The 24,450-nt window shown below is 34.4% G+C and overlaps 1 protein-coding gene across 1 annotated transcript; it reads right to left on the reverse strand.

Annotated features, from left to right (window-relative positions):
- LOC133187032 (uncharacterized) lies at positions 1-24,450 on the reverse strand. Its single transcript, XM_061322403.1, has 8 exons — positions 24,382-24,450; positions 22,508-22,714; positions 21,096-21,420; positions 20,182-20,318; positions 6,854-6,998; positions 6,593-6,765; positions 4,276-4,491; positions 1-3,994 (listed from the first exon to the last, which is right to left on the reverse strand). Exons 2-8 carry the CDS (start codon positions 22,700-22,702, stop codon positions 110-112), a joined length of 5,076 nt encoding a protein of 1,691 aa, XP_061178387.1. The 5' UTR covers positions 22,703-22,714; positions 24,382-24,450; the 3' UTR covers positions 1-109.

Genomic DNA, 24,450 nt, shown 5'->3' on the forward strand with positions numbered 1-24,450 from the left:
TGTATTAAAAGGGACTTTACATAATATTACACAAAAAACTACATTACATTTATAAGAAAGACTTGCCATAATTACCCAGTTAAGATATTATTAATATTACTGAAAATTCTTAAGTCACTGCATCCTGTGAATCTGTTTCTTTTTCTAAAGCCCATTCATCTTCTGACATGTCTTCATCTTCCTCAGCACCAAGTGCCTTCCTACAAATTTCTACCCCTGTGTCCACTATCATGTAGGGTAAGGAATCTCCCTCCTCCTCAGAGCCTTCCACATTAGTAGAGGATGGATCAGACAAAGCTGAAGACATATTAGATTCACTAACATTTTCCTGAAAATTTCGATCTGGAACCCTACTTACTTGTTCACTATAATTTATACTTGTGGGAGTTTTCTGTTCTTGTGGTGATTTTTCCTTTCTGAATATCAGTTTTAATGAATGACTGTTGTTAGTGGGTGAGAAGGAGCAAGTCATGGAAGGGAGTTCATCACGATTATCACAGTTACGAAGTTTCTGGTTTGATCTATCACAAAATGATGAATTAGCACTATGGCTGTAACTTCTGGTTAGTTCTGGTTTTGAAATGAATGGGTTTGTATTGATTTCTATGTTACTTAAAGTCCTTGGTCTATGATGCTGTTTCGGGGTATTGAAAATTGATCCAGAACCAAGGTAATTGTTTTGTTCTGTTCTCTGGTTCTGAAGACACTCTGTCTTGTAATCCTCCAAGATCCTGTTCCAGAGCTGATCTGGATCTGGATTGGTGTCTGGAATACTTGAGGGTAAACTCGTAATCTCTTTATCATTAACAGGAACTTTTCCAATGACAAACACATCAGAGTCAGAAAATGCTGGTTTTATCTGAGATTCTTCTATCACATATTCTTGGTTAGATGTCTGAAGAACCTGAATTCTTCCTTCTTCGTATACTGTTGTGGAGCTTGACATTTTGCAAGTATTAATATGCTGATTAGGAGAAAGGAAAGTTGAAGCAGCATGCTCATTTTGGGGAATGTTAATTTGTTTCTTGTTCTGGTTATCATCTGAAATAACCCCAACTGGAATTGCATACATTGGTAAATCCCCATGACTTTGCAAATATGGTTTTTCTAATTGCTGACTCCTCAATTCCCCTGTTTTTATGGAGGAAATTTCTGCACTTGTTGCTTCTTGCTCTTTGTTACTTTGTATATGATTTGCTGGAATAATGGAAGTCTCATCATTGGACTTTGATAAAGAAAAAACATGAGAATTTGGTTGAGGAACTAATGACTCACTAGAACAAAAACTGAAATGTATATCCACAACTTCACTGGCTTTAACTTGAGGACCAGGTATCAGATGAATGCTGTTATTGACTGTATTATCCTGGGTTACAAATGTAGGTATTTGATCAGTTTTAGAAGCACTGGGTTGAATAGTGTTGTAATCTTCAAGAAATTCATAAACTTCTTCAGGTATTGATATATCCCCTGGTACGTTATGGCTTGTTCCTACTCCCTGCTGTACAGAGTGTCCTCCAACCAAAGCTGCACTATCATCACAGAAATGAAGCCTTTGAGATCCATCATCTTCAAAGACAACTTTACTTTCTAACTCTGATGCAGCTTCCTTCAGCTCATCATTGATGCTTTTGGGAACATTTATGACATCAATACCCATGGTATATTCATTAGACTCAGCTGTATTATTCATGACAATTATCTGCATTCCATCTTTCTGGTTTACTACATCTTCTTGGCACTTTTCCTTGTATCTCTTTGGCGTTTCATTCAAATGACTCTCTTCATGTTTGGGTTTTGTTGATGGAAAGATCCCTAGAGTCTTTGCAATGATCTGAAGAAGATCCCTCCCATTCTCTGGACTAACTGAATCTAGCTCGGGTGGTTTTCTAATTACAACATTGTCATCTGCATATGTTAAAATCTCTTCATTTGAAGGAATTGTAAAAGTTGGCTTGTTATGTTCTAATTTTTTGGGGTCAACTGGTTTTGGATACACTATGACTTCTTCTACAGCATTGTCAGAAGCATCTCTTTTTTCACTGCAAGATTGTGTTAAATTTTTCCTCTGGTTTTCTTTGTGATAAGTAATGTTATTAGACTTGCAAACAGTTTTTGAATCTCTAGAAACATTTTCCAGACTTTCAAATAAATTTTTCCTTCCTGAATTCTGTTTTTGAGTCAAGGGTTTAGGGTTTGGAACATTTTTGTGCTTATTTTCTAACCTCTTAAGGCACTTCAGGATGAAAGAGGATCTTGGATACATGATTTTATCTGTTGCTGTTGGTATGTCTGTCTGCAATCCCACTGTCACACTATATGATGGTTTTGTGGCATCATCTCTTAGCTTGGTTTTAGTGAATTCTGATTCATCTGAAAACGTGTCACTTGATACATCTATTGCATCTAAGAAATGTCTTTCACCAAGAGTTTTGTTTGGAGATTTTAGGGGTGACACAACTTCTGTCATAGGAAATTTCTCAGATGAATTTTCAACTTTGCTTGGGGTGCAAGGTTTTGAATTTTGTTCCGTCAGTTGTGATTTTACTAAAACATTTTCACGCTCAAAATTATTCTCCTTATTAAGTTCATTAGTGTTATTGACATTATCCTTCATAGGCCCCTTGGTGCTATTAAAGTGAATATCATCAGAGTTACTTAAAGATGGGCATTCCAAGACTGCCAGTGAACTACCTTCTTCAACACTTGGACAACTTCTATTTAACTCTTCTACAGTCATCAGAACAGGTGGTTCTATATCATGGTTGATTTCATCCCTCAAAATGTAGATATCCTCCTGTATTCTGCCCGCTGCGTCAACTACTTTCTCCAAAACTGGGGGTTCATCTATCAGAGAATGCACATCTTCTTCTTCTACAACATCCTGTAATACTCGAGACCCATTTTCTTTCAAAACATGTTTGATAAGAGACTTTGGAGTCTTGTAGTCTGTTGGTAGATGAACTTTTGCAACAAGACCTAAATGAAAGAAATGCTGTTCTTTCTCATCTAGAGAGTCATACTGTACTAAAACGTCTAAACTTGCATTTCTATAGTCACTACTTCTTGTTATGCAGAAGTTAAAGTCATACAAAGATTTCCTTCTTGTCTTCAACTTTCCTTTTTTGTCCTTTCTGAAATCTAGACTGGTATCTGAAAACCTTCTGTTAATAAGTGTGATCATTTTTGGCTTATTTGGGACTGGTTTCTGTTTCTTCTTTTTCTTTGTTTGTAGAGGCACTGGTTTTTCTAGTCTCTTTGGCCTCAACACTTTCTGTGTGAGATTCCTTGTCAGTCTTATCATGCATGGAACTTTATTGTGTTTTCGAAGCAGCTCAGTTGTTTTGAACTGCTTATCACAAACTCTACACTTTGGAATTCGTTCAGTTCTGGGTTTCTTTTTGATCACTTTCACTTCAGATACAGACTTGACATATGTTTCAGAATTTTTTTCCTTGGGAGAGATTTGAGAATCAGATTCTAGTTTATGATCTCTTTCATTTTGAACTGCTTTTTGATTTTCACAGTCATGACTCTTTTCAATTTCTTGAAAGTTAAAAGATTTTTCATTTTTTGACTCTTTTTCGCCATCTGATAAACATTTGTTTACTGCTGTTGCTGAAGTTAATTGCTCTAAATGGGATCCAATAATTTGTTCATCATTTTGGGAATTTAAACATTCTTTCGATTTTAATTTATCTTCTCCATTACTATTAATGGTGGCTAGTTCATTGACATCAGCATTGTGTTTCAAATTTTCAGAGGTATTAGAATATTTTCTTTCTTCAGTTATGGTGCCTTGTTCACTTGCAACTGCTTGCTCACTTTCTGCAGAGTTTTTAAGCTCAACAAAATTAGAAACAGGAGAAAAACTGAACTTTGGTGCTTTGTTTGCATCACAATTTGTTGCTGTGTCAGCAATTTTTGAATTACATGAATCTTTTCTGGATTTTTCGTCAACTGGCCTTTGTTCATTCAAATCTTCACCTATAACCTACTCAAAGAGAAAATGAAATTTTACCACAACATTTATTTCATTTGGTTATGTCAAGGAGTCCAACAATATCACAATCATGCTGATGGACATCATATTCCATTACATAGCAGTTTTACTTCATGTTTTCATTACACATTGTAAAACATCATATTTCATGCACTGTATCTTATTTCCTTTCATATTAAGACAACATTTAAAACCTAAAGTAAAGACAATTATAGATACATGTACAAATATATGTACAGTCACTCTACAAGAAAATGAGTAATAATAGATACCTGTGAAATGAGATCAAACTCATCCACTGGATTTCCTGTTTTCTGCACCACCTCACTGGATGTGTCAGAAGAAAGGACCACTGTGACTGTCACACCATCACTTCCCACTAGTCTGACTTCACTAGGAATAACACCTGGATTAACACTTGGCAAAACACTAGGCAGAACAACAGGATTAACAATAGTAGTGTTCAGTTCTTCCTGAGTGGCCATAGTCTGTTGCAACGAAAATTAATAAAAGTTTTCAAACATCTTAGATTTGTTTTCATTCATGAAAATTAACAAGAGGCCCACGGGCCTTATAGGTCACCTGAGTATCATGTAACAACTTTGCAACAATTAAATTGGGTTCAAGTTTTAAACCAGAGGCCATGAAATTCACAATTTCGAAAGAGGCACACTTGCTTATCAAAACTTTACATTTAGTTTGCTTACTTAATACCCAGAAGCAGAGCAGAGGATTATCAAAGAATTATTGCATTTTCACTATGTAATCATTAGAGCCCTGCCCTAACACCCGAACTCCTGACCCTGGGGTCAAGAAATTCACAATTTTGGAGAAGGCACCCTTACTCATCATAACTATGCATTCAGTTTGTTTGCTGAATACCCTGGAACAGAGAAGTAGATTATCAAAGAATTAATGCTTTTTCACTATGGAATCATTAGAGCCCTGCCCTAACACCAGAACTCTGACCCAGGGACCATAAAATTCACAATTTTGGAAGAGGCACCCTTACTCATCATAACTATACTCTTAGTTCATTGGCTTAAGGAGAAGATTGTCAAAGATTTATTGCATTTTTACTAGTAATCATTAAAGCCCCGTCCTAACACCAGAACCCCTGACCCAGGGACCATGCAATTCACTAAGTAGGAAGAGGCACCCTTACTCATCATAACTATGCATTCAGTTTGTTTGCCCTGGATAAGAGAAGAAGATTTTTACAGAAATAATGCATTTTTACTATATATTCAACAGAGCCCTGCCCTAGCACCAGAACCCCTGACCCTAGGGCTATGAATTTCACAATTTAGGTACATGTAGAGGGCTCAATGCTTATAACAATCATGAAAACAGTTTGCCTGCTTGATGTCCAGGAGTAAAGAAGAAGATTTTTAAAGATTGCATTAATTTTGATGGTTTTAGCCCCACCCCTCAGGCACCAAGAGGGTAAGGGTCATGAATTTCACAATTTTTACTCTCTCGCCCACAGATGCTATATGCCAAATTTGAAATTGGTTCCATGGTTCCAGAGAAAAAGCTGAAAATGTTCAAATGTTAACGCAAGATGGACAACGCACACCAACGGACAAAAAAAGATAGCAATAAGTAACCTGAGTAAACTCAGGTGACCTAAAAATCGTACATGTGTAAAGGGGCTTGGACACAGATTTGAAGTTCACATTTTCTAAAATTTTCTAAATAATATGATGACTTATATGTTGCTAGAGCATTTCACAAAGAAATATATTAGAAGTGTGTTAAGTAAATTTTTTATCTGGAAATTATTAAAACTAAAATTTTTGGGACAAGCTTGATTGACATATATCCTTGCATCTCACAAAGTAGATTTTATCCATAATACTTAAAAGAAGAAATTTTGTTGTGTATCAATGAAAAATATGAAAACTATAATCCAGAAAGTTCAGAGTAGAAATGTGAGAAAGCAAAACCAACTCACCAGTATTGTCAGTCCGTGCTCAGTGATGTGTGCAAACTAAACAAATTGAACACACCCAGTAAAACATAAACACAATGAAAAAGCTCATGGCCTGTTTACAAACACAGGTGTTTGACCTGATGTTATGGAGAAAGTCTTTGTCACTGAATTCTTAGAATATTCATGTAAGTTCAAATCATTAAACCTAGGTGATTTTTGAATAAGAATAGACATTTAAAATTGTAAACAATGCAACTGTGTCCAGGCCCCTTTCAGAGGTTACGTGATATTTGAATACTGTTTGGGAAATATATGGATGTTTTTAATGAAAACACAAAAGGATAAAATTAATTAATTTTGCAGGTCAAACATGCATTTTGTTCATATTCACAATTGAAAGTTCATCTATGAGTTAGAAAATTGGCAAAAAAATTCAAACGTTTTAATTCTATATCTGTATATATAGAAATATATTTCTTTTCTCATTTCCACCCTTTGGACTAAGACATAACTCAGGATTTCATTTTTATAAAACAAAATTTAATTTATATTTTAATTGCTGCAGCAAGCTTCTTCACTGCAAACTTCAATGGTCTTCAAAGCCTGAATGGTTCTTAACAAACAGATAATTTGATAAATTGAATTCTGCATACCTGTGGCTGCAAGTTTTCAACTATGCCAACAGTTGAAAGGATGTACTCGTCATTGGATGAGCATCCCTGTGTATTGTTTTTGCAAATTTCAAATGAAGCTTGCAGGTGGCCTTTCTCAGTGTTGACGTTAACTGGTCCACAAAGTGTCGTTGGAGCATGGTTTACAAATGCTTCTGTTAAAATAAAGTAATTCTTACATGATATGAAAATATTTGGGAAAATGAAGGGAGGAAAGATATAATAGTCTGAATTAAGTCTGACCTTGCCCGGACGAGGTCAAGGTGATTTCCTGAGAAGGTAGTTGGTGATATTCCTCTGTTGTGAGGCTTATGGGAGGTGTATGGAGACTACGATCCTCGTCAATGGGGGGAGTTGAGGATACCTGCTCAACTCGTACCACATGCATCTGTTACATAAATAGAGTAAATTTACAATAAATTTTTATCAACATAATACCATGGAAGAATATTTTTTTCTATGTCCTCTAAAAAAAGGGAAAGAGGTATATTAATATGCTGTAATCATCACTATACAAATTGCAGTCAAGATCCATGTTTGTCTCTTTGCTTTTTATAAGTTTAAATATTAAGCTCTTATTGGCCTATCATGTAATCAAAAGTTGCGATTGTTTATTGATCCCGTATTTGACATCTGCACACATAGTTTATAAAATGTATCACAACATCCACCTGAGTAACCTTCACTCTGATATTCTTCAGAAGAGTTTTTTTCCCTCTACAATCCAGTGAAAAATTTTGTCACCACAATATGTCTCCACGAAAAAGATCCATCACTGCTCAATGGCCCCGAGTGCCGAGTATACGTCAAACTTTGCAGCTCTCCACCAGCAAGTGGTGGTGTCTCCATATGAGTGAAAAATTCTCAAGAGGGACGTTAAACAAGAAACAAACAAACAAAACCATCCTAGCCTCAATAGGTTATGGCCTCATCAAACTTGAATCCACAAAAAGTGGGGATTCTGAATATCAATGTGACAAACATGGCCTTGAAATTCTGGTCCTGGGGCCATAAAACTTAGACGAGCTCACTTTTGATCTGTCTCACTTTTCCACTAATTCTTTTGCATTGGTAAAAGTGAGACTGAGATCAAAAGTAAGCTCGTCTTAGTTTCATGGCCCAGAAGCCTGTACTACAAAAATATTTTTTATTGTTCTCCTCAATATACATGTACATGTATTATATAAAATTGTATCCCAAATTTTAACCTACCAAAGTCATGTGTCCATAATTCTAACAAAGTTGAATCATGATATAGGAAATGTAATAGGAATGTTTACATATCAATGTGATTTGGTGTGATCCTGCTACTCTCAAATATGGAGAAAAAAAATCCTATATATTCCAATGTAAAATGCATGCTCCTTTCTAAAAACCAAGGGCCTTAAATATGTATGTACCCTTAAATTTTTTCCCACTTGATATTCCAAATGAATATCTGATCCCTTATTTTAGCCCAACCTAATTCCCAAGGCCATGGTTTGTGGCTATTTCCTATCCCCAGGGGCCATGATTAGAACAAACTTCAATCTGCACTAACTGAGGATGTTTACATATATAAAATTTTGATCCCCAAATGGGATATCACCCAAAGGCCATAATTTCTCCACTATATTGAGGTGGCTCTGCTGTTCTTCATCAGAAGATTTTTACAGATTTTTTCATATATATTCCTGTGCAAAACTTTCATTCCCTATCGTGGCTGCAAATTAATGTGAAAAGTTTACAATGATGATAATGATACCACCACCTTCAGTGACAAACAACAGACAATTTTTTATCAGAAAAGCTCACTTGAGCCTTCAGATTTAACCTATTCACTCTTCACTCATATGGAAAATGTAGTTCAGAAACATTCAAAGCAAGTTTCATCACTAGTAGTGTGCATCCCTTTCCACACTTATTTTCAGTTCATCCGCATATCTGATTAAACATCTCACATGGTTATTTTTAATAATTTAACTGCAATTTTGCTATAAATCGTCTTGTTTTGAGTTGTTGTATCAAAATTATGTGAACTTTGTTTAAATGTTATTTTTAAATTCATTCTTCTTGCGTAGATTTTTTATGCAGACGAACAGAAAATGAGTGCCGAAGAGAAACACCATAACGACATTGATAACATTCTTGCCATACGTGTGGCAATAGACGAGACCCAACCTTGTGTTTATTATAATATTTGAAAAAGTACTGCATATATCTAAATGAAATTGTAAGGCAAAAGTTTTTCTTAAAATAAATAGAGATATAAGTATATAAAATTTTGTTGATAACATTCGATTACTAAATATTTTATAGCAGTTGTGATATTACTTTACAATCAATCCACATAACTGGTCCCAAACTACTGCCTAAAGCTGGGGGAGGTCATTGGGAAGTAAAGTTGAACCTACACTAACTGAGGATGCCTCCATATTTCTCTGACTAATCAAGTCTTTAGAAGATTTTTAAAGATTTTTTTCTTATATATTTCTATGTTAATATTTGATCTTCTATTGTGTCCCCACCCTACTCCCAGGGGATATGATTTGAACAAACTTGAATCTAAACTACCTGAGGATGCTTCTGTATTAATATGAGTAATCATAGCTTTGCTGTTCTTGAGAACAAAATTTTTAAAGACATTTCAAGATATTTCCTTTATATTCCTATGTATAACTTTGATCTGTTGTGGCCTCACCCTACCCCTGGGACATGATTTGAACAAACTGGAATCTACATTACCTGAGGATGCCTCCATATAAATATGTATTTATCATGGCTTTGCTGTTCTTGAGAAGATTTTAACATGCATTCTCTGTAAGCACCAACAAATTTACTATAGGGTGAAATGACATGTCTCGGATTTTGATGAAATTTGCACCACAGGTGTGTCTTGGTACAAAACTAGCAAATATGGTGTCAGAAGTTCCACACGTGCATCCGGTTGCAACGGATCCATTGAATTTGGCCATTTTTGGCCCATTTAGACCAAGTGAAAACATGAAAATTGAGGAAATGTAAACGAATATTTGTCAGTATCTAATACACTCTAACAAAAATCATTGGATCATATGATAACATGAACTTTTAAGGTACACAGGGCAAATAATCATTTATTCTAAAAATATTCCCACTCTAAGAGAAAGGTCATGCAAACTGACAAGGTTTCTGAAAATTTGAAAAATGGGAAAATTAGTATTTTTTAAGATCTTTAAGGCTATATAAGAAAAATTGTCCGTGGAAAATTTCCAAAACATATGTGTGTTTTTATACTTGAGTATTCGAAGTGTCATCTCATGAAAAAATATCGGTGGGTTTTCATCCTATTTTTAGTAACATGTATCTATAAATAGATAGATTTTAGAAAAATGTAAAAAATTAAATTCTGGCAAAATTTTAGATGTCATTGCTGGATAATTAGGAAGTATATTGTAAAATCTAAAATATTAATGACAGCAGCTGGACACCCCTAGCTGGAGTGGACAATGGTTGAGGGGTATTCCCATTTCTATTAATAGTATCAAGCACCTAAATATAGATATATCTCTGAATATTAGAAAAATGGCAGTTTTATGCTAATTGGAAGCTTTATAGAAAAAGTAAAAGTGTTAAAAATATAAAGCTTTCTACAATATGCCTTTAAAAAGAACAAGTGTTTGTACAATAATTGATACAATATTGAGGATCAACTCTTGTATCTTTTTATAGCAACAATGGTCTAAAAATAGATTACTAGAATTATCAAGAAAATGTAGATTCTTTCACTTTTTCAGGCAATGCTGGATGGAAAAAATGCAGACTAACTGTTATAAACATAGTATGACTGACAAGTATTAGGAACCATTTACTGAAATACACACTATATGAAGGGGGTTCCCTTTTCTATTTACAGTATCAAACACCCATAAATAGAAAATCTCAGAATATGAGGAAAATGACAATTTTCCACCAGTTGTAAGCTTCATTGAAAAAGTATTTACAAAATATACTGCTGTCTACAATATGTCATGAACAAATACATTTGAGCAATTAATAATTGACACAATATTGAAGATGGACTCTCTTTTCTTTTTATAGCAACAGTTGTCTAACAAGAGGCCCAAGGACCTTGAATCGCTCTTCTGATAAACTGTACAACCTATCACTTCTATTTGAAGCCTCTAAGTATCCTTTATATTTAGATAAACCCTTGAAATTCCAGTTCACATTCTGAGAACCCAAGATGATTCTAAGCCAATTAGTACCTGAGAGTTGGTCATGGTGACCTGCTTATCACTTGTCATTCTCTGAGGACCCATTAACTAAGTTTAATGATTCTAAGCCAATTAATACCTAAAATGTTTTTTTTTTAATTATAACCATAAAATTTTATAAGAAGGTCACAGTGACCTACTTTTCAGTTGTTGTACTCTGAAGACCCAAGATACACTGACTGACAAAGTTTGATGATTCTAAGCCAATTAGTACCCAAAATATTTGATTGAAGTCATAAATTTTCAAAAGTAGGTCACGGTGACCTACTTTTCCGTCAACCTACTCCGAGGACCCAAGATGCATCAACTGACAAATTTTGATGATTCTAAGCCAAATAGTACCTGAAAAATACTAAATACAGCCATAAAATTTCAAAAGTAGGTCACCGTGACCTACTTTTCAGTTGTCGTACTCCAAGGACCCAAGATGCATTAACTGACAAAGTTTGATGATTCTAAGCCAATAAGTACCTGAAATATTTAATTAAAGCCATAAATTTTCAAAAGTAGGTCACTGTGACCTACTTTCAGTTGTCATACTCAGAGGACCCAAGATGCATCAAATGACAAAGTTTGATGATTCTAAGCAAATAAGTACCTGAAATATTTAATTAAAGCCATAAATTTTCAAAAGTAGTTCACGGTGACCTACTTTTCAGTCGACCTACTCCGAACACCCAAGATGCATCAACTGACAAAGTTTGATGATTCTAAGTCAATTAGTACCTGAAATATTTAATTATAGTCATATAAATTGAAAAGTAGGTCACGGTGACCTACTTTTCAGTTGATGTTTTTTGAGGACCCAAGATGCATCAACTTACAAAGTTTTATGATCATAGGCCTTAAAATGTCCAAATTATGCCTCTAAAATGCTTTGAAATCGAATGCCTGCAAAGTTCAAAAGTAGGTCACTGTGACCTACTTTTTAATAAATACGTTTTATGGCCCCAAGATGCATCATCTTACAAGTTTTAATGATTCTAAACCTTTTGGTATTGGAATTAATGGCCTTGATTGTTTTGATAAAGATTAGCCATAAAATTCAAAAAGTAGGTCAAGGTGACCTATTTTTTAGTTGACGTACTTCAAGGACCCAAGATACATCAACTGACAAAGTTTGATGATCATAGGCCTTAAATTGTTTAAAATATGCCTCTAAATCATTTTGAAAAAGAATGGCCCCAAAATTTAAAAAGTAGGTCACCGTGACCTACTTTTGAGTCAACATGATATGAGGTCCTTAGATGCATCAACTGACAAGATTTGATGATCCTAGTTCTTATAGTAAGCAAAATATCAACATTTTAATAAAATGTAATTTTTGGTCAACTTTGAAGTGACCTTGAGACCACGCCCTTTGCCCCAGGGTAAATCCCCCTGCAAATTTTAATCTACAACATATCCTCATCCTTTTGTGTAAGTTTGGTGATAATCTGCCCAGTGGTTCTTGAGAAGAAGATTTTTTAGCAACCAGTACTTTTGTTTCTATTTTCCTAATTATCTCCCCTTGTTAAAGGGTCACAACCCTAGTTTTAGTATAAAAGGGAGCCCTTGGGCCAAGGATACCCTGTGACAAATTTGACAATAATTGGCCAAGGGGTTCTTGAGTTATGGCCCATATTCTAAAAAGTTTATGCACACCGCACGCCGCACACCGCACAAATGGCCATAGCATTAGCTCTTTGAGCCTTTGGCTCAGAAGAGCTAAAAATAGATGCAGTGAGCTATTTAGAAAATATACATTCTTGCAGTATTTTAGAGACATAATGGATTGAAAATTTGAATACTCTCTATTATAAACATAATGTTTATAATGTGGCTGACAAGTACAAGAAACCAATGACTGAAATGCAAAATGTTTCAAGGGGATTCCCATTTCTATTTTTAGCACAAAAATTAAAAAAAAATAGATACTTCTTAGTATATGAGGTAAAATAAAAATTTCCACATTCTGGAAGATTCATATAAAATATTTACAAACATATTTCTATCTACAATATTTTAACAACAGGAACTGACAAGTACTAGTGACCATTTACTGTAATGCCCTGTATTTGAAGGGGTTCCCATTTCTATTTATAGAATCAAACACCTTAAAATTTACATATCTCAATATATGAGAATAAATAACAATTTCCCAGTAAGAAGCTTCACAGAAAAAAATATTTACAAAATAAACTACTCTCTACAATATGTCATTAACAAGAACAGATAGTCAGTTAATATTTTAAAACTATTTATTTTGACACTATTTTAGGGGTGAACTCTCTTTTTTATAATAGCAAAATTGTCAAAAAATACCAAATGCTGTGAGTTATCCAGAATATGTAAATTATTGCATTATTTTACACATAACAGATGAAAACTTTGCATCCTAACAGTCACTGTTATAACCATTATGTGACTGACAAGCACTAGTGACAATTTACTGAAATATACACTATTTGAATGAGGTTTTTTTTCCCCTATTTATGGCACTAAACACCTAAAAAAAATCTGTCTTAGCATATGAGAAAACATAGGTAATCAGAGATTACAGAGCTCACCTCAACGAATGTTGTCTTTAAGGAAGGCAAAGTCCCACACTAAACTAATAATCTAGGAGTGTGCATCCCTAGATGCAACATTTATGCAATTTTGGTCTGATAGGGCTTGCAGTTACTTGGGAATGGACTTATCTGAAAACTTAAAACTAGTCACTCATTCAGAAAATGTAAGTCAAATCCAGCATCGGAAGCAAGTTTTGAGATTGTTCGTCCCTTGATGCATCATCCATGCAAGTTTGGTTCAGATAGGCCTTATAGTTACTTGGAAATGAGATCTGCTCCAAAAACTTTAATCTGGTCACTCATCCGGAAAATGTAGGTCAGATCCGAAGCAAGTCCAGTAGTGTGAATCCTTAGATGTATCATCCATGCAAGTTTTGTCAATATAGGGTTTATAGTTACTTGGATATGACATCTGCTTCAAAAACTTTAATCTGGTCACTCATCCGGAAAATGTAGGTCAGATCCAGCATCCGAAGCAAGTCCAGTAGTGTGCAACCTTAGATATATCATCCATGCAAGTTTAGTCAATATAGGGCTTATAGTTAGTTGGAAATGAGATCTGCTCCAAAAACTTTAACCTGGTTACTCATCCGGAAAATGTAGGTCAGATCCAGCATCCGAAGCAAGTCCAGTAGTGTACATCCTTATATGTATCATCCATGCAAGTTTGGTCAATATAGGGCTTATAGTTAGTTGGAAATAAGACCTGCTCCAAAAACTTTAACCTGCTCCAAAAACATTAACCTCGTCAATATAGGGTTTATAGATACTTGGAAATGACATCTGCTCCAAAAACTTTAACCTGGTCACTCATCCGGAAAATATAGGTCAGATTCAGCATCTGAAGCAAGTCCAGTAGTGTACATCCTTAGATGTATCATCCATACAAGTTTGGTTAATATAGGGCTTTTAGTTACTTGGAAATGAGATCTATGCCAAAAACCTTAACCTGGTCACTCATCCGGAAAATATAGGTCAGATCCAGCATCCAAAGCAAGTCCAGTAGTGTGCATCCTTAGATGTATCATCCATACAAGTTTGGTTAATATAGGGCTTTTAGTTACTTGGAAATGAGATCTATGCCAAAAACCTTAACCTGGTCACTCATCCGGAAAATATAGGTCAGATCCAGCATCCAAAGCAAGTCCAGTAGTGTGCATCCTTAGATGTATCATCCATGCAAGTTTGGTCAATATAGGGCTTATAGTTACTTGAAATGAGATCTACTCCAAAAACCTTAACCTAGTCACTCATCCGGAAAATGTAGGTCAGATCCAGCATCTGAAGCAAGTTCAGTAGTGTGCATCCTTAGATGTATCATCCATGCAAGTTTGGTCAATATAGGGCTTATAGTTAGTTGGAAATGAGACCTGCTCCAAAAACTTTAACCTGCTCCAAAAACATTAACCTCGTCATTCTTTAGCTGAAATTGCAGCATCTGAAACCTTGACTGGTACAATGAAACACACTAGAAGCATCCTCCATGCATCTCTGACTTATATAGGCCATAGAAGTACTTGAAAAGAAAACTGCTCCAAAAACCTTAACCTGGGACGCCGACTTCGTTGAGGTGAGCTAAAAATGACAAAGTTCCACCAATAATAACCTTCATCTAAAAAGATATTTACAAAATAATACAACTGTATACAATATGTCATGAACAAGAACATTTACTTTCATTTGTTTTTATGACATTAGGGCTCTAATTAATACCAAACATAGGGATGTGCCCCTTAAACAAGGAGGAATAATTAGGGAAACAAGAGGCCCATGGGCCACAACGCTCAGCTAAGTAACTGTCCCTCCTGTTCCTAACCAGATTTTCCTCTTGTCATACTTACTGTGGCCCACCCTACCCCTGGGGGTCATGATTTGAAGAATTTAGAATCACACTACCTCTGGAAACTTCCACATAAGTTTCATCTCTTCTGGTCTACTGATTCTTGAGAATATGTCTTAATGACCCCACACTATTTTTGTTTCTTCTTGATTTTCTCCCCTTATAATGGGGCTTGGCCTTTAATTTTAACAATTAAAACTCACCCAAGAATGCTTTGTAATAAGTTTGTTTAAAATTGGCCCAGTGGTTCTTGAGAAGAAGCTGAAAATGTGGAAAGGTTACAGACGGACGGACAAACAGCTAAACAAACGGATGGACAAACAGCTAAACATACGGATGGACAAACGGACGGATGACAGACAAGAGGTGTTCAGCTTAGGTAAGCTTATAAAAAATTATTGGTTGCTAAAAAAGTCCTCTTCTTAAGAACCACTGGGAAGATTATCACCAAACTTTAATTATATGCTAACATGAAGGAAAATATATTGTTGATGAAAAATTGTTTAAGGTATCACCCTGGGGCATTATTTTATTGCCCAATATAATGACTGGAATTAAGATTTTTTTTCAGTTCATGAATCTTAGGACCTCATGTCAAGTTGACTCAAAAGTAGGTCATGATCACCTTTTTTTTTTAATTTTGCAGGTATTCATCTTTCATTTGATTTTGATGCATATCTCGGGCACTTTGAAGCCTTTAATCGTCAAAACCTATCAGTTGATGCATCAGGTGGCTTTAAAATGTGTCAACGAAAAAGTAGAAAATTAAGTCACCGTGACCTACTTTCTGACTTTTACGGCTTATCATTTTCAAAAAAAATAATGTCATTATTTTAGATACCGATAGGTTTAGACTCATTAAACCTTGTTAGTTGATGCATTTGAATGTTTCTGGTATTTATTTTCAAATCATTTTAGGTCGCCCGCGTGGCGCAGTGGTTAGAGCGTTCGCTCTAGGGTCACTGAGTAAGGAGTTGATCCTTACATCGCGGGTTCAAGTCCCACTGCGGGACGTGGAGACTGGTCCTTCGGATGAGACCGTATAAACCAAGGTCCCGTGTCGCAGTAGGTGCTGGCACGAAAAAGATCCCTCACTGCTCGATGGCCCTGAGTGCAGAGTATAGATCAAAATTTACAGCTCTCCACTGGCAAGTGGTGGCCTCTCCATATGAGTGAAAAATTCTCGAGAGGGACGTTAAACAATAAACAAACAAACAAACAAATCATTTTAGAGGCATATTTTGGACACTGTGAAACATAGAATCATCAAACATTGTCAGTTGATGCATCCTCGGAAGGTATCAACTAAAAGGTAGATCAACGTGACCTACTTTTAGAATTTCTTGACGATATTTACATATTTCAGAGACCAATTGGCTTAGATTCTGTTAGATACTGTTCGTTATCTCCATATATTTCATTCCTCAAACTTTGTCAGGTTATGCATCTTTAGTCCTCAGGATGTGTCAAAAAAAGGAGGTCACTTGTAGTTTTAAGGGAATATCTAAATATTTGAAATAGTAAAAGGCTAATAATCATCAATTTTCTCATTTTATGCATTTTGGGATCACGGACTATGTTAACCAAAAAGTAGGTCACAGTGACTTAATTTTGGAATTTCACAGCTATATCTAAATATTTCTGATAATAAGAGGCTTAGAGTCATCAAACTTTGTCAGTTAAAGCATCTTGGGTCCTCAAAATTTGTGAACAAAAAATGGGTAACAATGACCCAGCTTTAGACTTTTAAGGCAATATCTTAATATTTCAAATTATAAGAGGCTTACAATCATTAAATTCACAGAGTTGTTATCCAAAAAGTAGGTCACAGAGCTACTTTTGGGATTTCAAGGATTTACCTAAATATATGAGATACTAAGAAGCTTAGAATAGAAGTGATACAGTTGTAAAATTTATCAGGAGAGTGATTCTGGCCCTTGGGTCTCTTGTTAAATAGCCATTTCATTGATCCGTTACAGGGTTATTCTCAGATGACTGTTAAAGCCCTCTTGTATAATTTTGTTGCTATAAATAGAATAGAAATCCCCAATGATTTTGTGTATTTCAATTATAAATAGAACTGGAAATCCTCATTGTTGTTATGCTTGTCAGTAAATGGTAACTAGTATATGTACTTGTCAGTCACATTATGTTTTCACCATTCAGTTAGTCTGCAAATTTTCCATCCATGATATCTCAAAAGGTGCAAATTTACAGCATCTATTTTTAGACAATTATTGCTAACAAAGAGCCTACCTTCAATAATACATGTTTGTATGTGGACATTTTTTTATTTTACCTCATATACTAAGACGTATCTTAGTTTTTATTTTTTGTGCTATAAATAGAAATGGGAATCCCCTTGAAACATTTTGCATTTCAGTCACTGGTTTCTAATACTTGTCAGTCACATTATATTTATAATAGAGAGTATTCAAAATTTCAATCCATAATGTCTAAAATTGTGCAAGAATGTTTATTTTCTAAATAACTCATTGCATCTATTTTTAGACAACTGTTGCTATAAAAAGAAAAGGTATTCCATCTTCAATGTTTTTTAATTATTAATTGCTCAAATGTTCTTGTTCATGACATATTGTAGACAGCAGAATATTTTGTAAATACTTTTTCAATGAAGCTTACAACTGGTGGAAAACTGTCATTTTTCCTCATATGCTGAAATGTTTCTATTTATGGATGTTTGGTACTATAAATAGAAAAGAGAATCCCCTTCAGATAGTGAGTATTTCAATAAATGGTTCCTAGTACTTGTCAGTCACACTATGTTTATAAGAGTTAGTCTGCTTTTTTTCCATCCGACATTACCTGAAAAAGTGCAAGAATCTACATTTTCTCGATTATTTGAGGAATCTATTTTTAGACCATTGTTGCTATAATAGGAAACAAGAGTCGACCCTCAATATTGTATCAATTATTCTACAAACACTTGTTCTTTTTGAAGGCATATTGTAGAAAGCTTTATATTTGTTAACACTTTTTCTATAAAGCTTCCAATTAGCATAAAACTGTCATTTTTCCTAATATTCAGAGACATATCTATATTTAGGTGCTTGATACTATAAATAGAAATGGGAATACCCCTCAACCATTGTCCACTCCACCTAGGGGTGTCCAGCTACTGTCATTAACACCTTAAAATTTACAATATACTTCCTATTTATCCAGCAGTGACATCTAAAACTTTGCCAAAATGTGATTTTTTACATTTTTCTAAAATCTATCTATTTATAGATACATGTTACTAAAAATAGGATTAAAAGCCCACCGATATTTTTTCATGAGATGACACTACTAATTGTCAAATATAAAAACACACATAAGTTTTGGAAATTTTCCACGGACAATTTTTCTTATATAGCCTTAAAGATCTTAAAAAATACTAATTTTCCCATTTTCAAATTTTCAGAAACCATGTCAGTTTGCATGACCCAGGGTTCTCACTAGGATTTTGCTAACTTGAGTCCCAGGACTCAAGGTTTCTGAGAAGGTTGCGTCCCAGCTAAATTTGATGCGTCCCAGAAAAATTATGTTGAGTCCCAACTAAATTATTGCAGTATCCTTCCATCCAAACATCAATAAAAATCTTTATCATTTTATCAGTTTGTTTACGCAGTATTAACATATTCAAGTATATAAACTGGTAATGCATTCAAGCTATATTCTAAAATACACGCGTAATCAATTGCCATAAAAATAACTTGGTGTTTATAAAGCTAAAAAATCAAGTACCCAGAAGTTGACTGTATACAATCACAGGTGTCATGTGCAATGAGGCGTAACTAATCCTGTCGGTCGTCTGCACTGGGTGAAATTCACGAGGTAATCAAGCCGCATTGTGTATACAAGCAGTAATTATGGTTTCTACATGTAGATAACACTCAAGATTCAAAAGTGTTTTTAAAAAAAAGCTGCAGTGTGTTTACAGCTGTTGGAGTTTGGCATGCGACACTATTATGACTATGGACTAATAAACATGAAATATCTTATGATCAATCCCTGTTTTAAAAGAAAAAGAGAAGTAAGTATAAGAAAAGTTGTTTCTTGGATAAACTTTATGATAGTTACAGGAAGGTTTCGATTAAATATTTCTTTGACAAATCCTAACATCTAAATTCCCCGTTTTCGAAATCACCCGAATTTTCTCGCTAACAAGGACGCGTCCGATCACGAGTCCGCGGACGCATCGTTTTTAAGAACCTTGCGTCCCAAGTAATTTTACTGCGTCTAGGACGCAGATTCTTGCGTTAATGAGAACCCTGATGACCTTTTTCTTAGAATGGGAATACTTTTAGAATAAATGATTATTTGCCCTGTGTACCTTAAAAGTTCATGTTATCATATGATCCAATGATTTTTGTTAGAGTATATTAGATACCGATAAATATTTGTTTACATTTCCTCGATTTTCATGTTTTCACTTGGTCAAAATGGGCCAAAAATGGCCAAATTCAATGGATCAGTTTCCATGGCAAGTTATTGGCAACTGGATGCACGTGTGGATGCACGTGTGGAACTTCCAACACCATATTTGCTAGTTTTGTACCAAGATACACCTGTGATGCAAATTTCATCAAAATCCGAGACATGTCGTTTCCAAGATTTTTTGGTGCTTACAGAGAATGCGTGTTAAGAATACTTCCTATATATTCACATGTATAACTTAGACTTCCTGTTGTGGCCCACTTAAGTCCTCTACCCCCCCCTTCCCCCATCCCACCACTAGCCTTTGACTCAGGTGAGCTAAAAATAAATCAAAATAATGCACTGTTTGACTTCATCTAATTTGTATGTTAAGCTTGAATGTATACTTCATGCAAATACATCAGAGGTAAGTAAAGATACGATTTTATATTTATATTTATTTTGGTAACCCCCCTCTTTTTCATTAACGTAGACCTCTCATGCCAATGTAAATATACTTACCCCATCTGATCCATCTATGGAGGAGTAATTAGGAAATCCAGGACCTCCATATTCTTCCATACTACACAACACTGGTTCACCCTGGTTATACAACCAATCTGGATTACCTCCATCTGGTATCACCTCGGTTTCAACATCTACAAAATATAGTTGAAATTCGGTATCACAAACACTAATATCTCAAATACCAGGGATATGTTGAAGTGAATTGGGAAGTCCCAACCACTTTTTCTCAAATGTATTTCAACCTTGATATCTTAAATCCCTAGATATCTTAAAAAAAACATGAAGAGTCTGTTCAAATGAAAGATATTTAAAAAAAAACATATGAAAAGGACAACAGGTTTGAAATCAGGTTGTCATGCTACCTAATGTCAAGAAATTTCAAGTGGTTGCTCTGTGCATCTTATGACCCCAATGGCCCAGATTAAAATTCATTTTATTGTATATTTTCAAAATTTTGCAAATGCACCTGATTTTTTGCATATTTATGAATATAAGATAAAAATTTAATGAAACATATGTCAATCTTCATCAATGTTCATACATTCACAATAAATGTCCCATAAATCATTGTGTCTGCATAACAGTCCTCATACCTATATATCCATGCAAACTGAAGTACAAATATGCAAGTTTGCACAACCATAAAACTTTAAGAATATTTTTTTTCTAGACAGACAGAAAAACAAAGGGATGGACAGTTATACAATCCAAACATTCAAACCCCATTATCTCAAACTTGATGGGACCAATAAAAAACTTCAAGACATCTGAGAGTATATCAAGGGTAAAATACTTGAAGAAGTGGTTGGGACTTCCAAATCACTTCAACATATCCATGGTATTCAAGAAATTGGTGTATGAGATACTGAAGTTTAACTGTAATTCTTGATAAATGAATATATACTGACTCTGTAGCTGCTGTGCTTGCTGCCTTTGTTGCTCCTGTTGCTGCTTGTGCAAAGTTTGAGCTGCTTTTAGCAACGACTCAATTTGATTGGTGGCCATATCATCCCCCTTTGCATCCCGTAGCTGTTGAAGTTGATGTTCAAAATTCTCTAAATCTGGATTGGGTTGTCCCAGTGACTGGGATTTTGGAACAAATGGCTTGTTACATGGCTGTTTGACATGCTCTTTCATCTCTTCAAGGGTGTTGAAGACAGATTTACAAATGAGACAGTTGAGAGGGTTTTCTTTCTTCTGTCGTTTTTTGCTTGTCCCAGCTTTTGCTGCATGCTTTAAATGACAAGAGTTTGAAAATTGTAACTACTGAAAATACTATTATTAACAATCTTTGATTTTTACTCTTTATAGCTTTGATTTCAATCAGGTTTATTTACAATTTCCAAAAAAACCTGTGTTTGCTCTTCTTTGAACTTGTGTTTTTTGTTTTAGTAAATCATTTTATATGTACACAATATACACACAATGAAAAATATACATTCTAAATAAAAATCACTAGCCTGAAAGCTTCAATGGCATCAAACATGAAAAATAATTTCTAAAGTTATTTTTGAATTTGATATAAACATGATAAAATTTTAATTTTAATTTTAAAATAAAACAAAATTTGACAATTACAGTTTGGGGTCCTTTTTACTGAGAAATTAGCAAAAGTTGAAGAACAAGAAAATAAAGCTGCACAGTAATCGGGAATATAATTACACTTACAAAACATCTTATATGACTGAATCTACTACATGTTCATATACTAACAAACCATCTTTCCATGGGCCTTTAAAGTCACCTGTTTCTGCTTTTAATCTACTTTTTTGTAAAACTTGAGCACAATATCAAAGGCCCTTGGTCAAAATTTTGAAGGTCTGTGGAAATCTGAATTTACACTGCATTGGGATCATTCAAATTTGTAGTCCTAATCTCTGGATGATTAAAAAATCTTTTATATTACAGTTAAGTAGACAATGACTCCTCCCGTCCCTAAAATTCACTAAAATAGATTCGAAAAAATTCAGAACATAATTATAATTTTTGTGCAGTTTGACAATTTGTAGCCTGAGTTTCTGGAAAAAGAATACTAAATTTTACATCTACTTGCTAGACCATTTTATGGCATGGCTCTACCTTAGGACCCTTAATTTAAATGAGTCAAAATATTTGATACACATGATACATGGGGATCCTTGTATGGTGTATGTTTAATTTGATAATTTGTAACCTTGTAGTTCTGAAGACAAATATTTTACAGATTAAAATATAATTCTGAAAGTAAAAAAAAAAATGTTTAGGGGCATGGCATGAATCGAACAACTACATAGCAATGTTTGCATGCATATATACTTACAAAATGAAAGTTCATATTTACCTCTGCAGGGTATTCCCTTTTGCTTGTACCATTTGGTGATGGCGATACATCTTTGCTTTTTGGTGGAGCTTCTTTTTTGCAGCTCTTACTATGACGCCATCTTTGAATAGGGTCATAGAACTTGGCCATGCAATGGCGACATGTAAAGATCTGTTTCTCTGTATTGCTGAGATTATGGCAAGGGTGTTCTGACATGATGCCTAGTTTCTGTAATGTGTAGTTAAGTCCCTTAAATAATAACATGAATAAAATTCTTTTGCACTGAAAAATCCCACTAAAGGTTAAAAAAAAATGTACAAAATCTTCAATATTTTATTGTCAAAAAGGCAAGGTAATAAAATTTCATTATGTTCTCATCTTTGTGATCAGCTTTAGCGGATCACTGTTGATTCCATGTGAGGTAGATCTATATATATACGGCAAGTGTAACCATTTGAGCACACAACATGACAGACTACTTTTGTTTACTATGCACCGACTGCTTCATGCAAATCTATCATAAAATGTTAAGTACTTAGAAGCTTTTCTATTTAATTCATTTACTTTGAGAAACAAATGTTTATATAGTCACATGGTGAATAAACTTTTCTTTGTATGTGCAAGAATTTCATTAACTCTCAAAAAGGAAGTATTCCATTTCCATTTAGAGTGAAGTTTGATTATTTCTTATTGCTGTTTTAAGTAAGTCAAACTCATACATTGGTTCATTCATTTATTAGGTAAACTTTTATTGACTGTTCTATACATTCTGTGCCATTACATAGGCCACAAGCTTGACATCTGAATATTACACTTTCCGATCACTTCCTTTAAAAGGAATGCCAACAGTTTCTCTTTTCAATTCCTTAGAATTGTGAATATCTTAGAAAAATATAAATGAATATATGTCTTCTACATTGAAGGCTGTATGACATAAAAGAATTGCATTCAGTGAAAGCAAACATCACATGGGTTTGACTTCCAGAGAGTCATTTACTCACAGGTATGGCTAAGGTGCCAATTTATCAATATTGTTTTATTAGGCTCTGGATTATCTTCAAATATCAAGTGCATCTAAGGACTCATTTTGGTTGTTATAATGTATGTGTTATAATGTATGATTTATTATTCTATTTTTTTATTAAAGTTTTTCTCTCTGACCACTCTTTCCAATGCACCCCAAACCATCTAACAGTGATCTAAAAGACACATATCAATCAAACGTACATCTCTTACAATTTCGGAAAGTAATTGCACTAAAATTGGACACACAATATGATAATGACAGAAAAAAATAAACTACACAAAAATATACATTGATCCCTACAATTACTTCCTAATTCCTTTAAGGCTGTAATTAAATGCTCCTAAATAAAATTTTGTATTTTTTAAAACAATCATTTGGTCTTCTTCATGAAGGTTGGATACCCTGACAATGAAGGTTTTTTTTATTTGGTTCATGACCATGAACCATAATTCCATGAACCAAAGAAATGAAATTTTTAGTTTTCTTGACTACTTAAATTTAGGGAGTTGTCTGCTTCTGTATATAATTGTATTTTAATGCAGTCAGCAGTGACAGGTGCCCGGGGCAGTCTTATACTTCATAAAACATATATTTCTCAAAAATCACTCAAAGCCTAAAATCGGACAAGTTTTTAAGTTAAACTATAAACTGAAAACATGAGTTGTCAATCAAATTACTTAAATATGGCCAAAATTGATGCAATTGTTAATGGACACCAAGTTGCCGATGTAAAAATTTAGAGTTACTCCCCTTGATATATGGGTAGATGTTAATATTTTGCAAATCAAAGCGCTAAACATGGAAATAAAAAATCCCCATATGCAATGATAGGTTTTAGCCACTGTTCTTCACTATAAAATATACTCACTCTTATGTTTTCCAACCCATTGGGCAAGACTTCTCGTTCACACCAAATCTAACTCTCGGAACGCTTCTG

The sequence above is a fragment of the Saccostrea echinata genome, unplaced genomic scaffold, assembly GCF_033153115.1.
Source record: "Saccostrea echinata isolate AGI-Se365-2 ecotype Australia unplaced genomic scaffold, CSIRO_AGI_Sech_v1 ptg000014l, whole genome shotgun sequence".
Lineage (NCBI taxonomy): Eukaryota > Metazoa > Mollusca > Bivalvia > Ostreida > Ostreidae > Saccostrea > Saccostrea echinata.

Coding starts and splice junctions, on each gene's coding strand:
- LOC133187032 (XM_061322403.1), bottom strand. CDS start 22,702: ATGTCAGAACACCCTTGCCATAATCTCAGCAATACAGAGAAACAGATC. Junction 20,319..21,095: donor GCAAGCACAGCAGCTACAGA/GTCAGTATATAT, acceptor TATATTTTGTAG/ATGTTGAAACCGAGGTGATA. Junction 4,492..6,592: donor TTGAAAACTTGCAGCCACAG/GTATGCAGAATT, acceptor TCGTTGCAACAG/ACTATGGCCACTCAGGAAGA.